The sequence below is a fragment of the Drosophila innubila genome, chromosome X (genome assembly GCF_004354385.1).
Source record: "Drosophila innubila isolate TH190305 chromosome X, UK_Dinn_1.0, whole genome shotgun sequence".
In the NCBI taxonomy this organism is placed as follows: domain Eukaryota; kingdom Metazoa; phylum Arthropoda; class Insecta; order Diptera; family Drosophilidae; genus Drosophila; species Drosophila innubila.
In genome coordinates this window covers 19,426,570-19,443,573 of record NC_047626.1, presented here as the reverse complement: position 1 = coordinate 19,443,573, position 17,004 = coordinate 19,426,570, and the positions used below count along the sequence as shown (strand labels likewise).

Genomic DNA, 17,004 nt, shown 5'->3' with positions numbered 1-17,004 from the left:
ACATATATACACAACAAAAAAACACTCACACATCAAACTATATACACAAAAATTAATGTACTCGATATATTCGATACATGAACTAAATGCCGCCGATATGTCTGTCAACTGAATGTGGCCTCAGGCTGGGGACAAGGCTGGATTTAAAACCCTAGTACGGATGTATGTATGTGTAGATGTCCCTGGCCATCAAAATTTGATAATGGCTATGTGTAGGAGTAAGAAGTATACTTATACTACCTATCTATACATACGATATGTGTATGTGTAATGAATCTATACAATAAGCAGCATCTAATTGATCTATGTATATCTATATGTGTATGTGTGTGCGCGTATGCTATATATATATATATATATAATTATATACATATATATACAAAAACAAAAACAAACTTATATACATTATAGACGCAGTCGTTCCATCTTACCACATTTCATATAGCATATCCATTGGATCCTATAAATACATACAAATATACGATTTGTAATTCATAATATTTACCTTGAATCCATTACGAAATTTAAAAACAGTATTTTTTTTGTGTGTATATAATTTGTTCAGTACTTCGTCAGTATTTTCTTAGGTCAAAATATGTGCTATATGGAATGTTGGAAAAAAAAATGCAAAAAATGTTTGAGATTTAAGGAAGACAATGCGATATATTGAAAATAAAACTGAATTTGGAACAAGTAAAATTTATTGTATTTTATTTTGGAAACATTTGGATGGGAAGTAATCTTCTACAATGTAGAATCTACATGATCGCTTCGAAGTGAAACAGTAAAATGTCAGATTGATTTGTTGAAATTCCAATAAGGTGTATATAGTAAAAGTGGACTTTTACGATTTTTTTTGCCATTGCATTTAGCATTTGAGAGACATTTATTTTGACTTTGATGTACCATTTATACCGATTATAATCGATTGTAACTTTAATATCATTTGTTTTTACTACAGCCGTCTCCTATTCATTTTAATATAAAATTATAATTTGAGTCAACTACAATAAAGTAAAGGGTTTGTTTCGGTTTTTCTTTTTTTTATTTATTAAGGGTTTTATAATCGATTTTCATTTTATTGAATTGAATTTGTTGAATTATGGTATTATAATTATTATTGGTATTCATAAGAGTTTACATTCATTTGTGGATTTACTTTGTTTTTAATGCCCGCAACGTTCTTCGCACTTTTGTTACTTTATATAATTTGTTTATATAATTTTTACAATATTTATATATATTTTTGTATACCTATGTATAGAGGTATTATATACGTATGTATATGTGTATTTATATGACATACATATGCATGCGGTAATATAACTAAAAATTAGACGTACAGTACAAACTGATGCGCATGTATATATACATAATATATATGTGATTGCTATACATAGTATATTTACATGCTAACATATTTATATACTTCGTACGCTCCACTCGAACTCCAAGCTTAAACTTTAACACATAAATCAGTCGAAAATACATCTTCATTTATTTCAATTTGTGTTTTTCTTGTGTTTTTAATAAATTAACATACAAATAAATTGGTTTTACTTTTACTTTCCATGGTTTTTCTTTTTGTTCAACAAAACACACACTAAAAAAAAATACAAATGAAAGTGGCAAACTATAAAACAGCAAATGCAACACCCTCTCTCCTAATTTTCTTGCAATATACATTTAAGTTTCTATTTTATTTTATTAAATTTATATACAATTTGAGGTTAGGTTCGTTGACATAACCTACAGTTCAAAAAAAAAAAAATAGGTGTTATTTTTTTGGGATTGTTATTCAACTCAAGCACAGGAACAAAACATTGAGGTCGCTAGCTGCATACACGCACACACACACATTCAGACTCACACATACAGACACATACATACAAAATATTGTTGTTTGGAGTTCTCCCTTCGATTCTATGTAGGTATTATATGTATAAGGTAAGTAAGTATTTTGTAAGGAACTTGCTCAAAACAAATTTAAAGCAGAAAGAACAGTTATATTCGGCTAACCGAAATTGTAGTACCCTTGCAGATCAATCCTATATGGCAGCTATATGTATACACATATGTATGTAATGAACCGATTTCTATCACAAATTGTATCAAAAATACAAGGGAAATTGTTATTAGCGTGTTTCCAATTGTTGCTATGGCTGTCTATATAATATATTAAAACGATTTGAAATCTCGCTCGATTATTGCTATGCTATATGGCAGCTATATGTTATAAAAATGCTACAGAGCTAGAAAACTGATCAAAAACAGACGGACAGTGGGAGTTTTTGTGTCGCAAGGGGCATATAAATATTGATTGAAAGGCTTTCAGCTTGCATATAATTTGGGCTGATTCAAAATTGCTTTTACGATACAATTACAAGTTTATATATTGAGGAGCATCTCTATATATATTTATAGGCATTTTGATTTGATTATAGCAAAGTATATAGAAAATCGAAAAGTGAGAGAAATGATGTTATTGCTTTCAACTATTGCACAATTATTGTTGGTTTTAGGCATATTTCAGATATATATGTTTGTCTATGTAAAAAAGTTGCTGTTACGTCAATAGCTATAGGTTACATGTTTATGTTTATGTATAGGGCACAGTGTTTTTTTTTTTTTTTTATATAATTATTAATTGTTGTTACGTTCTGATTTTGGCTATATTTCTATGTATATAAATTTATATATTCCGATATAAATACGGATACCTATGTATGGCTCTATTGCAGTTACATTTTAGTTGTTCAACTTTTAACTTGATTGTTGTCTAGGCTTTAGATATATACAATTTACACACGCACACAATTACATACACAATTACGCACAATAATTAATAATAAATATATTTATATATATTTATGTAAATGATTATATAAATTAAAACAAAAAACATTGTGAAATAACCAATTTAAAATAAGAAGACGCAACTATAGCTTTAGCTACACCCTAAACTTATACGTTATAAGACTTTTGAACACTTTCGTTTGCTGTTGCTGTTTCTTGTTGTTGTTGTTGTTGTTGTTGCTGCTGCTGTGTATGTTTTTTTTTTTTTGTTTTTATGCCCAAGTCAAGCATCACAAGTCCATCGAGTGTCTGTGTGTTGCAGCTGCTTTCGTTGCTGTTGCTGTTGTAGCTGAAGTTGTTGCCGCTGTACGAGTTGCAATTGACGCACTTGTGGTTGTTGCATCATCATTATCATCATCGTTGTCGTTAGCAACAACATCATCGAAGCCATACCAACATCACATGACCATTATTTGCAGCGCTACTCATTGATCTATTGTCCTATAGATGCGACGCTGTGGCTCGGGAGTATAATGGATGCGGGTGCGAAAGTGTTGCGGTGATCCTGGCACGCTCTCCGAACCACGACGCGGTGGTGGCAACGGCGGTGAAGCCGACACATAACTGTGAATGAAATAGATATGGTTAGTTTTGCGTGAACTAAAGTGAGAAGACAAATCACCTATGATTCGACTCGAAAGATTTTTAAACCACAAATAAGAGAAAGAAACGTTATCTTTGAATTGCAGACGGATGAAAACTTTTCTAATTAATTTAATTTATTAATTCTAATATGACACGAGAACTACTTAAGTAAGAATATAGTAATATTATCGACGTCAAAAAATATGGTTAATTAGGTAGAAATCGTTTCGATTCTTGAATGCAAATATAGTAGTAAAGTTGTTGGTTACTTAAAAAAAAGTGTTTTTGTAAAATAATTTAGCTTGTTGCCTAGCTTATTTATTCGTTTTACTCCAAGATATATAGATGTGGCTGGTAACTCGTACTCACCGTCGTTGCAGCAATGGGGAACCGGGCGGTTGTCCGCTCAACTCGAGCAGATTCTTCCGGAGTAGCAGCGGCGATTGGCCGCGATTGTAGCGCGGTGGTGGATCCGGACTGCGATGTCGTCGATCGAGACCCGCCAGCAGATGTGGACTTGGTGGTGTGCTGATGCTGCCACCGCCAATGCCGCCGCCAATGCCACCACCAACACCACCTCCGCTGCTCGCATAGCGACGCAAAAAGCCGCTGGTGGAACAGTGGCCAATGCTGCTGCTGCCAATGCCACCACTGTGGTTTAGTGGTTCGGTGGTGGGTGAGGTGCTTTGACTGGTATTGTGGCTGCTGCTACTGCTAGCCGCCGACAAGGTGCGATAATAATACGATTTGCCACCGCTTCCAGTTGTTGTTGCTGTTGTGGTTGCGGTGTTGCAACCATTGTTGATAATGCTTCGATATGCTGGCGGTTGTGGTTGTGGTTGAGGCGCCAGCGCCGGATCCAGACCGCCTATCAACTCGTTCCCATTAGCGGTGGTGCTTGGAGTCACTGGAGACGTCGCTGTGGAATTCAATTGGGTTTTAACATAGGTCGCAAATTGTCGCTTCATGGCGCCAGCGAATGTATTGAACCAGCCTGCGCGTTGGTTGATTGATTGAAGTGTGATTGGTGTGTGAATGATTGAGTGATTGTTGTATGATGGATTGATGGAGTGATTAATTTGTTGGTGATTGATCGTTAATGTATGAGTAATAGATTAATTATTCATTAATGCAGGATTGATGAGGGATTGATGAGTGATTGATAATTTATTGATACGTTATTGAATGATTTTTAATTGATAATTAATTGACAAATAATTGATTGAATGATTGAGTGATGGTAATTGATTGATTTATTGATATGTAAATAATTGATTTAAGATTGATTGTTTAATTGATAAGTGATTGATAAGTAATTCATTGAGTAATTCATAATTTATTATGTGTGATTGATAGATTGATGAGTGTTTAAGTGATAATGTGATTTACAAGGTATATATTGATGCGTAAATGATTGATGGATTCAAATATGATAAATGATTCATTGATTGAAGAGTAAGTCAAATGTTTGATTAATTGATTAGTAATTGTTAAGTGATTTATTTTTATATTATCACGAATAGATGGTAGATTAGTAAATGAGAGATTGATGAGTGATTCATAAATGATGGTTTGACGATTGATTGATGGTTGATTGCAATGAATTGAATTGTGGTTGAAGTGCGCGTGCATGTTTGTGTGTGTGCGTATGGTTGTGGTTGTGGTTGCGTGAGCGTGTGCGTGAGGTAAACAAAGAGAGAAAGAAACACACAAAAAAAGAGGACAAGCGATGCAAAGAATTAGTTGATAGCAACAACAAAGCGACAAATAGCCAAAGAAACAAATCACATTAAATTAAATAGGTTTATTGAAGTAAACCAATGAGACAATCGATGCTTCAAAATTAACTTACCCGCATCCGATGTGCCGGAGTACACATGTTGCTCCCGTCCATCCAAATTATTGCTCGAACTTTGACCCAACAGCTGACGACGTGCATACAATTTACTGAGCTTACTGCCCACCATTGAGACACCGCCACTTTCTATCGCCGGTTGCAGTTGCTCCGGCGATCTGCAGGGCAGACTACCGTACAGTGCGCTTCCCGTTGTATTTGTTGTTGCTGGTGCTGTTGTTGCCGTCAATGTTGCTGCTGGTGTTGCTGTCGGCAATGGTTGATATTGCAACTGTGCCGCATTGCCGATACCAAAGTGTCCAGCAGCTGTTGCTGCAGATGGAGATGGAGAAGGAGTTGGCGGGGCTGCAATGCCGATTTGTGAGCATGTCGACTGTGTGGACGATTGACTAGAAGTGGAGTGCGATGAGGAAGGTGCCACATAATTGCTGTGAAACGGATTTGTGCTCGTTCCAATCGGTTGACGTGGCAGCTGCTGTTGCTGCTGGTGCTGTTGTTGCTGCTGTTGTTCTTGTTGTTGCTGCTGTTGTTGTTGCTGCTGCTGCTGCTGTGGCAGTGGCAATGGCTGATGATAATGAAAATGTTGCTGATAATAGTTTAGCTGTTGTTGTTGATGCTGTAGCTGCAGTTGCTGTTGTTGCAGTTGCTGCTGTTGTTGCTGCTGAATTTGCTGATGGTGATGTTGCCGCTCGGCCGCCTCCTTTTCACGCAATTGATTCTGTTGATGGTAGAAACGCTGTAGCACTGCAAAAAATAAAAACAGGAAAAATATATATTTAAATATATATATTTGGAAAATTCAGAATTTTAAATCTCAAACAGCATGTCGTTTTGCTCATAATTTGACCTCTCATTCAGCATTAAAATTTTATTCATTTTGTTCAAAAAATGCACTTTTAATCAACTCCGTACGTGTATATCGAAATTAGTATAGAACAAATAGTGTTCATTATAAGTTTCAACAATGTTTTTGTTCATACCAATTGGACTCTGATTGCCTGGTTGCAGGCGCTGCTGTTGTTGTTGCTGCTGCTGTTGTTGACTATTAAGTTGCAACATTGTTGTTGTCACGGTTGTTGTTGATGCCTCTGCTGTTGCTGTTGCTGTTGTTGGCTCAAAAATCAGCTGCTTGCGCTGCAACGTTGGTGATCCCAATGCGTTGCTGGCGTTACAAATACTATCACATGTGTCAAATGGCAACGTCTTGTCCGTCGCTTGTGGCAGACGCCACGTAGGCGTGCCCAATGGGTCAGTGGGCGTTTTAGGGTTAATATGCGGCAGTGTTGCTGTTGTTGTTGTTGTCATTGTGGCTGTGGGTAAAATGGGCGTTGTTGCTGTTACAGTTGGATTATGTTTCTTTTGGCTAAAGGGCGACGTTGTCAAATTGCGTAAAATAGATTGGCCTGCAACAAAATAATAAGAAATGAAAGTTAGTTGTTGGTTGTGGCATGTTGCAATCATTGCCGCACACTGCAACACTGCTTGGCTTACCTATGCTGCTAAACACCGACTCCTTTTTGGGACTCTCATCGATGTATTTGTAGTGCGAACCGTTGCTCAGTTTGCGTTGCATGAACGGCGATTTGCGGTACAATTTGTTGATATCATTGATGCCACCGCCTCCCGGTGGCGACATTGGGCTGGCGCTGCTGCTGCCGCTGCCACCACTGCTAAAATAACTCAATGGGCTGGTTGCTGTTGCTGCTCCAGTTGCTTGTTGAAGTTGTTGCTGATGCTGATGCTGATGCTGTTGTTGGTGTTGTTGTTGTTGTTGTTGTTGAGGTAGTTGTGTGGCTGATTGCATGAAATATTGGGACCCTCCTTGCGATTGTTGCTGTTGTTGTTGATAGCTTGGAATCTGCGTCGGTTTTATTGTCTTTGTTGCCGTCGTCGTCGCCGTAGTCAGTTGGGAATTTGTTGGACTGCGTGCCGTTAAAGTTGCCACATTTCTGCCATACTTTGTGGCAGCTTCCTTAGTTCGTGTAGTTCCTGCTGTTGTTGTTGTTGCTGCTGCCGTTGTTGTTGTTGCTCTGTAAGTAACACAAAAGTTTGTTAATCAACTGTTGCAACTACAGTGAAAGCCCGCAATGTGCAATAAAACACACAAAATGTATATGCCACGGTTTTTGGCTGCGAAAGTGTGAAAAAGACACAAAGAGAGAGAGAGAGATAGACACAGAGAGATTTGTGTGTGTAGAGATGGTACACATAACAAAAATGAGGAAATGAGAGCAAGCGAATAATGACGAAGAAGAGATCACATATTGACCACGGTTAACACTTGTACTAAATATTTGGTACCACATTTCTCTTTAACTCTCAATTTCTTCATCTAGAAAAGGTACCATTTGGAAAGTAAAATGATGGAAAATGTATGTGTTGGTACAAATGTAACAAAAATCGGTTGCCACTCAAAAAAATGTTTACTACCATATATTTGAAAAACTACCAGTACTTTAACATCTGAAAAATAAAGGTCCTCACTTGGAAACAAAATGTACCAAAAATAATTGTTACATTGTTCTCAAAAAGGGTCTGGATATTTTTTTATTAAAATATAATTGTGAAAAAAAATTGTGATAAAAAAGTGCCAATATTGCAGAAAAAAATTTTTTCATATTTTTTAAGTACCATTTTTAATAGGATACAACTTACAAAGAAAACAAGGGGGCACCCCCTCGGCACGCTTGACAGTAGGATACCCTGTGCCCAAATACTCTGCACTAAAAGTTGATTTTCGACCGATTGTTCCAATGGCAGCTATATGATATATTCAACCGATTTGAACCAAATCTGGTCAGGATGTATAATACCAGCCCAAATGCATATTCTGTCGGTATGGTTAAGATATTTAAAAAAACAAAATAGTTTTTCATACTAAAACTTGATTTTCGACCGATCGGTCCTATGACAGCTATATGATATAGCAGACCGACTTGAACGAACTTCGGTCAGAATGTACAAATCTAAGTTAAATGCACATGCTATCAGTTTGGTTAAGATATCTCAAGAAACAAAAAACATTTTCATACTAAAACTTCATTTTCGACTGAGCGTCTCTAACCAGCTATATGATATAGTCGATCGATTTGAACCAAATTTGGTCAGAATGTATAATACTAACCCAAATGCATGTTCTGTCCGTTTGGTAAGGATATCTCAAAAGACAAAAAACTTTTTCATACTAAAACTTCATATTCGATGTATCGTTCCTATGGCAGCTATATGATATAGTGGTCCGATCAAAAAAAAAAAACAAACTTGATCTGCATACGGTAACCAGAAACCTACATACCAAGTTTGAAATTTTCTAGCTCTTATAGTCTCTGAGATCGACGCGTTCAAACAGACGGACAGACGGAAAGACAGACGGACATGGATAAATCGACTCGCCTGTAAATACTGATCAAGAATATATATACTTTGGGGGGTCTATCACGCCTCCTTCTGCCATTTTATACCATTTTTTTTGTAAATTTTTAATGGTCACAGTAATAAGTCGAATTCAAAATTAATCCGTTTTATACAAATTTACAAAAGATGAGATAAGAGTGTAACAATTCCTGTTTTCTTCTTGTATATATACATATGTGACAACCGTGGTATTCAGGGGTGCCACAGAATACGAAACCAACCGAAAATTTCCCAAATCTCCTTACATTTTTTTTTTTAGAATTTCGGTGGGTTTCGGTTTCTGTAGCACCCCTGATTATGACTGACTACACTCCCTCTCTTTCTCTCTCTCTCTCTCCTTCTTCCTTGCTCCCGCCTGTGTTTCAATATTCTGCGTGTTCTGCGGAGAGTGTAGTCAGTGTACGCCAGAGGGCGCTGTTAAGCTAAGCTCAAAGTGCTGAAAAGGGTCATGAAAATGAGATGAAAAAGTGAATAACATATAAATACGTATACATATATACATAAAGAGTCAAAGAGCGAGAAAGGAGTGAACAAGAGATGAATTTTGTATATACAAATAGCTGTGTTTGTATGCAATGTTTTGGCTATGAAACGAAACGGAATGAAACGGATTGAAACGCAGAGAGATAGAGAACCAAGCGCTGCAATATTTGCTACACGACAATCAAGAGCAAAAATTTAAATTATAAATATTTAAATTTTTTGTATAGAAAATTAAATGAAAACTTTTATGCAATTTACCTCGTTGGATGGGTGAACTTTTTATATTCTTTTTCTATTTTCTGTTTATTATAAAGTTTGTCAGATCAAGCAAATGCAAATGTCAAGCAACATGCAAAAGGCGTCATGCAACATAATAACAGTAACAATAACAATTTTGTAATTAAATATTAAATTAACCAACAACCCACAAATAAATGCACTAGTCGAGTGTAACCGACTGGTAAATACCCTGTATCTAGCTAGTGTGACGAATAAGAAAAAAACACACTTTCATCTGTCTATGAGTTTGAAAATAAATACCGACCATTTTTTAATTAAGATATATATTAAGCTATATATATCTAGCTTTTAAATTCGTTACATGTCGTTCTTTTCAAAAAAAATTTTCGAATATAAATTTAAAATTTTTTATGCTCATATGTATACCGAATATTAAAAAAAATATATGTATTTGCAATGATTTTTTTTCATCTTAAATAAAAACATGTTCATGATTTGGTTATATACAGTGATAAATCCTTGAACAGACAATTTCAATTTCGGATCGACATTTTTAAAGTTCAATATTTCCTTGATCGAGCATAAATATTAAAATCGTACAAATTCACTGTGAAAAACAAACAAAATAACAGTTTATCTACATCTTATATTAAAAAACATTTTTTTAACAATTTTATGGTGACAGGGTATTGAAACTGTTAATGAAAATTAGTATGCCAATTCAAGAGATAATAAAATGATTAGAAACATAATAAGAATAACAATAAAAATAATGATAATAAAACGCGTCGTACTTACTGAATTGGATTTTTGATATTGGGAAGAGTTTTTTATGGTATTGAGTTCTGTTTTTTGTATTTGTATCGTTGTTTATATATTTATATATATACACACATACATATATATACATACGATATATTATGTATACATATATATATATATAATTGATTGCTTGAATTTGATTATATTTTAAATTATGTTTTGTTTTTGTATTTTTATACATGTTTTTATGTTTTGGTTTTAATCGGTTTTACAGTTTGTCTGGATTTGTTTTCTTATCTTTTGCTTTTATTATAATAATATGTATTAGGAATTAAGTAACCTACAAAAGATGGTAATAAAAAAGATGGAAAAAAGAAAATCAAAAAACACACAAATTAAATAGTCAATAAAACGCAAAAAATATTGGAGGGGAATTATTGTTGTTTAATACTTATGTATATGTGTAGGGTACTGGCTTATGGGATGGTACGGGGTACGGGAAGCTGGGGGAGAGAGGATAATACTGCTCACCTAAATTATGAGATTGGCTAAAAGAGAGCAAGAGAGAGATAGAAATATAGAGAGGGGCGGAGGGTAGTGGATTCGCATATGCAATTTAACCATGCACTCTTCATAAGTACTGACAACTTTTGTGAATCTCAACAGATCCAACGTTTCAGTTCCATTATTTCGAAAGAAACGGAATGGAATGAAACGGATATTCATGCCAGTACCGAGAGAGAAAGTGCTGTCAAAACAAGTGCTTTAGAGCATTGTGAACTACATAAATAAGGTGTTATAAAAAACAAATTAAAAGTTAAAAAGGTAGTAGCATTATGTTTAAATAGTAGTAGTAGTAGAAAAAAGTAGTCAAATATTTATCCAAAATGAATCGAAAAAATGTGTAAAAAGAGAGTGTAGAAAAGTGTGTAAAATGGGGAGACATGCCTTCTAATTATTATAGAAAAGCTTTGCCACAACAGTTTTCTGTACTTTTTTATTTTCTTTACAGCTAAAAATCAGGATTATTACAAACTTTAGCAATCACCCTACGATTAGGTACAGTTAGGTAGTGTAGATATTTTTTTAAATATGCTTTAGTTGTTTTTTTTTCCTACCTGTTAACAGATTTTTGTCTATATATTTTTATTTATTCGGTTGTCAGAGTTAGCTAAAGAAATAAAAAGAATACGCAACGAAACGGAATAAAACAAAAGCGGAAACGGAAACAAATATTGAAACGAAGCATTGTGTTTGGCAATCACTCACACTGGCACACACACACACACCCGCACACTGGCAAACACACACACATCCACTCGCACAGCAGACGGCAGACAGCAGGCAGTGGCCTATGGGAATTGGATGACTTTGGGAACAGCAAGGGTATTTTTAAGGGGGGTGGGGTGGTGTGGATCATTTGGTCGTATATATTTGTGGATGCATAATCGATCCTCACCTCGTCAGCGTGGAATCGCCATTGGCGCGTATTCGCTTGCCAGCGGCACTATCGACGACAATCTGAAACCAATTGGGAACATCGACTTTGGCTTGCTCGTAGATCTTAATGAATGGCTGCTCCAACAGCTCCGGATACTTGGGCCGATCCTGATGGTTCTTTGTGAGGCTGCAAACGACCAAATTGTAACTATTTCAGTTTTGAAAATTTAAATTTCTTAAGTTTACCACTTGATGACGAATTCATGAAACTGTTGACTAAAATTGAAGCCCTCGCCGCGTGGTAAACATGGTGGCTCCGAGTCCAGCACCTTGGTAAGCACCTCAAAGTCCGTATTGCAGCCCTCGTAAGGTGAACGCGCTGTAGCCAATTCCACAAGCGTTATGCCCAGCGACCAAACATCGGCCCTTATATCGTACTTTGGTTTCTTGGGATCAATGCGTTCCGGCTAAAAGAAAACAAGTCCAAGTTAATCTTAGCCAAGTGTATATATATTTGTTATTAACTTACAGCCATATAGGCGGCACAGCCAGCCGAACGTGTGTTCGCCTTGGAGTCGACCAGTCTGCCGCTTATGCCAAAATCGCATAGCTTTATGTTTCCACGTTCATCGATCAAAATGTTAGAGGGCTTCACATCCCGATGAATGACGCCGTGTTTGTCCTTCAGATAGGACAATGCATTTACCGTCTGTGGGGAATAGAAGAGAAAAATATCAGTTATAATAGTTAAAAGTTTAACATTATTAGACAGCGCTGTCTAACTAAACAGTAAACTTTTCTAAGCATTTTTGACAACACTTTTCACGCTTGAATAAACTATTTAATGCAATTTTAATTAAAATAACCTCATTAAACTTTTTATTTCTAAATAATTTTTAAATATTATCATTAATCTGTGCTTTAATAATTAGGAACAGATAAACAAAATCATCTTACTGAATTGAACTTAACTAACTTAATTTAAGCTTTTCATTTACATTTATCATATAAATGGATATTTATACTGTCCTTTAATAATTCTATAGACATTTATTACCACTATAAGTTATTCCCTTTTGCATTGTTTATCATTTTTATTGCTTTTTCTACGATTCTTAACTTTGAGCTTTACTAACAACATTTGCTTTGCAAGCCCCCGAAAGCTCTAATCAAAGTTACCTTGTATAATCCTGAATTAATCCAATGCTTAACAGCTTTAGTGATTGGTCTACACTTACCGCCACAGTGACTTTGCCAAGTATGGGCTCCGGCACCGGTTTTTTGGAGAGCTTAAGCAGCTTATCAAAGCACATTGACATGAGTTCCATGCAGATCCAGACATCCGGATCAGTGACAAAGCAGCCCAAACACTTGACTATGTATTTGCAGTCGTGCGACTTTAGCACAACATCCAAATCCATGAGAATACGTTTATTCTCCTCGGCATTGCCCGTGCGACGCATCTGTTTGACAGCAATTATCGTATCGCTGGACAGGTGCAACATCTTGACCACATTGCCACTGGTTCCATTGCCCAGATCACCCAAATGCCGCAGATCATGAATATCCGTTGGATATTGACGGCCATTAATATTAAGTTTACCCGTTTGGCCCATTATCATTTTAAGCTTTTTGTCTGTTTCCGTTTCCGAGGGATGAGCTTGGGTTGGCAGTGGCAACATCATTCGGCGACGTGTGTGTCCAGAATCAGCTAAAAGATAGAGAGAGACAGAGAGAGAGAGAGAACCATGAGAGGGAGATACAGAGTCGATGGATAAAAATTAAGTTAAAGCAATTTGCAGAGATAAACAAATAATAACAAAAATTGCCAGTCAACAAATTGTTTTCGATTTTAATGAACGTAATTCAAACAAAGCACTCAAAAGCTTTTACATGCACATACATATGCACATGTTTGTGCGTATATGCATGTATGTATGTATGTGTCCAACTATTTGTAACATACATAAGTGTACTATAACGTCTGCACATTAAAAGTCGACAAACAGTGGGACAAACCTTAATTGTGCTAGCAACATTATTAGACTCAATGTCAAAGCTGTGATTGTCTTAATATAAAAAAAAAGTTGCGATTGAAATTTAATTAAGAAAGTTACTTTTTAATCTGTTTATTTTAATCCCCTTTTTAACGCGAAATAATACAAACTATAGTTATATAAATGAACAGCAGAGTAAAATTGAGCAACAGAGTAAAATTGAGCAACAGAGCAAAAGTGAGCAACAGAGCAAAAGTGAGCAACTGAGCAAAAGTGAGCAACTGAGCAAAAGTGAGCAACTGAGCAAAAATGAGCTAGTATGAGACTATATACCAAAGTTGATACAAAATCTATGTTTTTAAATATCTGTCGTAGTCAAAGAATATAACTTTTTCTGCCTTTTAGACTTTTTTAACATAAGCTGCCTTGACTAAAATTAGATAAGATCAACTGTTAAATTTTTTGTCCATTTAATATATTCGACTTGCATTTTTTTTAAGCTTATGTGAAACAATTTTCACAATAATAGCTGATTTAATCCAAAAATGTATTAAGACTTTAATATGTTAATCAAAATAAAGCTTGTTTACACTCCAAGCATCTGTTACGGCAAATGTCAATTTACACCAATAAAATAAATATGACATGCAATATTTGCGGATCCAAAAAATTTGATTATATAATTAATTATAAATAAAATATCCCTAATATTGGTATATATATATATAATAATTTAAAATTCTTGTATTTTTTTATAGTCCTATATGAAACTATGTAAATAACTTTCAGAATATATCTGGCTTGTCCCACTGTGCATTACACAAAAGCGTATTAAATGTGTTGTTATTGCTAATATTATGGGCTGGTACTATTATTATTGTTAACGTTAAATGAAGTTTTAACATTTTAACACATTCGAATGCAAAATTGCAACAACAAATGATCATAAAATATATGTACGATATATACATATGTTTGTGTACTTATGTATATCTATGTTTATATACATATGTATATGATATTTGTAAACAAAGCGCGAATTTGGAACGCAAGACGAAGACAAATGTTGTTGTTGTCGTCGTCGTCGCAATCCCCACGCGAGTCACGCTGTCTCCTCCGCCAACCGCCGTTGAATCTCTCAAGTCTGTGTCTGTCTGTGTTTGTGTATGTGTGCGCGTGTGTGCGCGTGTGTGTGTGTGTGTGTGTGTGTGTGTGTGTGTGTGTGTGTGTGTGTGTGTGTGTGTGTGCGGGTGAAGAAACGCAAAACCAAATACGAATAAAAAAAAAAACAAATAACAATGCGAGCGAGAGGCGTATCAAGACATTACTCCGGAAATGCCGAAAAAAATGCCAAGAGACTTGCCAAATGAAAGCGGCGACAACGACACACACACACATACTGTGACACTTACACACGCTCTCTCACTCTCTCTCTCACTCTCTCCCTTACACACACACACAATCTCACACAACTAGCAACGTTTAAATGGCAAAAGACAAAGCCATGCCCATTAAATAGGAGTACGTATTGGAAGTAGTAAAAAAAAAGTTACAAGTTGCATTTACCGTTAAAGCTGACCGGCAAAAGCTTACTAGTAACTTTTAGGTAATTGAAGCAATACAAATCGAAACTAGTTTAATAGATTTTCCACTGTCTTAATTTTTCATTCACTCCATAACAAAATATAAAATAAACAGCAAAATGTATATAAGCTCATTAATTTGAGCAAATAATCTGCTACCAATAGAAATAAATTTTTTTTGGTTAGTTAGTTAGTTTTTCCATAAATAAATACAAATTATTGAACGACATTTAGTTTAGCTAAAAACAGTATCAACTTTTCTTAAATTAAAAATATAATTTTAAATAAAATATAATATTATTATTATTTTAAGAATTAAGAATTAAACAAATATTATTTGTAATGTATATAAAGACACATATGTAAGAAGAATTCTAAAAAATATTTTTTTTGTTATAAATTTTTCTCTACATTTTGAACAAAATTTTTTTTTTTTAATCAATTTTGATGATAATTTAAATTAATTTGAAGATTTTAATTTGACTTGTTTTAATCCAAAGTCTCAAATAATTGCTTAATATTAGAAAACCATTAAATTTATGTAATTTTTTTTTCGAACCGAATCTTTTATTTTTGAAAGCGGTTCGGGTTCGCAAAGTAAAAAATTGTAAGAGTTCGGTTCATGATCCGGTTCAAGCTGCTTCAAGCCGAACCGAACCAGTTTTCGAGATTAGGTTCAGAATCGGTTTGTAGCCTTGGTAATATTACTCTCAAAACAAATCCCATAGGAAGAAATGCGAATAGGACATAAGCACAACATACACACACACACACACACATAAGCACACCCACAAAAGCTTTACACTGTAAACTTTACAGCAACCGCGACGTCGACTGCGACTTCAGCAGTAACAGCGACAGCGACGTTTGCAAGTGCAAATGCTGCTGCCGCTGCACTTGACAAAAACAAGTTTCTTGTTGTTGCTGTTGTTGTTAATTTTGGATTTGCGCTTATCTATGCAATCAAAAAGTAGGTATCGATAGCGCGTGCCCTTTGTTAAGGGTACACTATATACCAGTTTATACGACAGATGAAGTAGGTTTTCATGAAGAGTTAGACAATTTTGAAAGCGCTTTAACGCGGGATGCGATTTAGGAAAAGCTTTCTTTTTAAAAACGTAGTTAGTTGATTTTTATTTAAAACTGCCATATGTCACATATTGAACAAGAGCTCAAAAGGAACAACTCTAAACATTAAATAATAAAAGTGTAAGTGTAAACGACACTGATTAAATCAGGTTTAACTGCCTTATAAACTTGTTAACAGACATCAAAGCATTTATCGCATCTATCGAAAAACTTTCTTATCAACGCACACACACACATATCGTATGATTGTATTTAATGTATTTTACTTACAAATAGGCAGACTTGGCGTTGGGCGCATATTCCTGGTGGGCGGCGTAAATCCACCGCCGACGCCGCTGCCACCGAAGATGCCTGACGCTAGTGACGTTGGCGCCGGCAGTGTTCCGATAGCGGCAGGTCTTGTTGGTGAGGGGACGGCGGCGGAAGCAGCGGCAGCGGCATTAGCAACGACTGCTGTTGCTGCCGCTGCAGCTGCTGCGACGTTGGCGGCCGCTGCAGCATTTGGTGTTATTGTTGTTGCTGCTGTTGTTGCTGTTGCTCTTGTTGCTGTCGATGTCGCTGGCATTATTTTTGTGGGTCGGACACGCGTCTTATCGGTGCGCGTATTCGATAAGACGATTTGCTCATGGGATTCGTTCTGTTTCTGCAACGCAACCTCCAACGATTGCAGGCGGCTGCCAATTGTCTCAAATTCAATTGT

The 17,004-nt window shown here is 35.6% G+C and overlaps 1 protein-coding gene across 1 annotated transcript; it reads right to left on the bottom strand.

The window, feature by feature from the left end:
• Positions 1-1,681: 1,681 nt before the first annotated feature.
• Positions 1,682-16,840, bottom strand: LOC117793779 (dual specificity mitogen-activated protein kinase kinase hemipterous). Its single transcript, XM_034634174.1, is given in 12 exon segments — positions 1,682-3,420; positions 3,811-4,435; positions 5,294-6,040; positions 6,277-6,699; positions 6,788-6,974; positions 6,976-7,071; positions 7,074-7,326; positions 11,655-11,822; positions 11,882-12,102; positions 12,165-12,344; positions 12,874-13,346; positions 16,575-16,840. Coding segments are annotated over 12 exon segments (3,540 nt in total). The 5' UTR covers positions 16,603-16,840; the 3' UTR covers positions 1,682-3,281.
• Between the last annotated feature and the right edge of the window lie 164 nt (positions 16,841-17,004).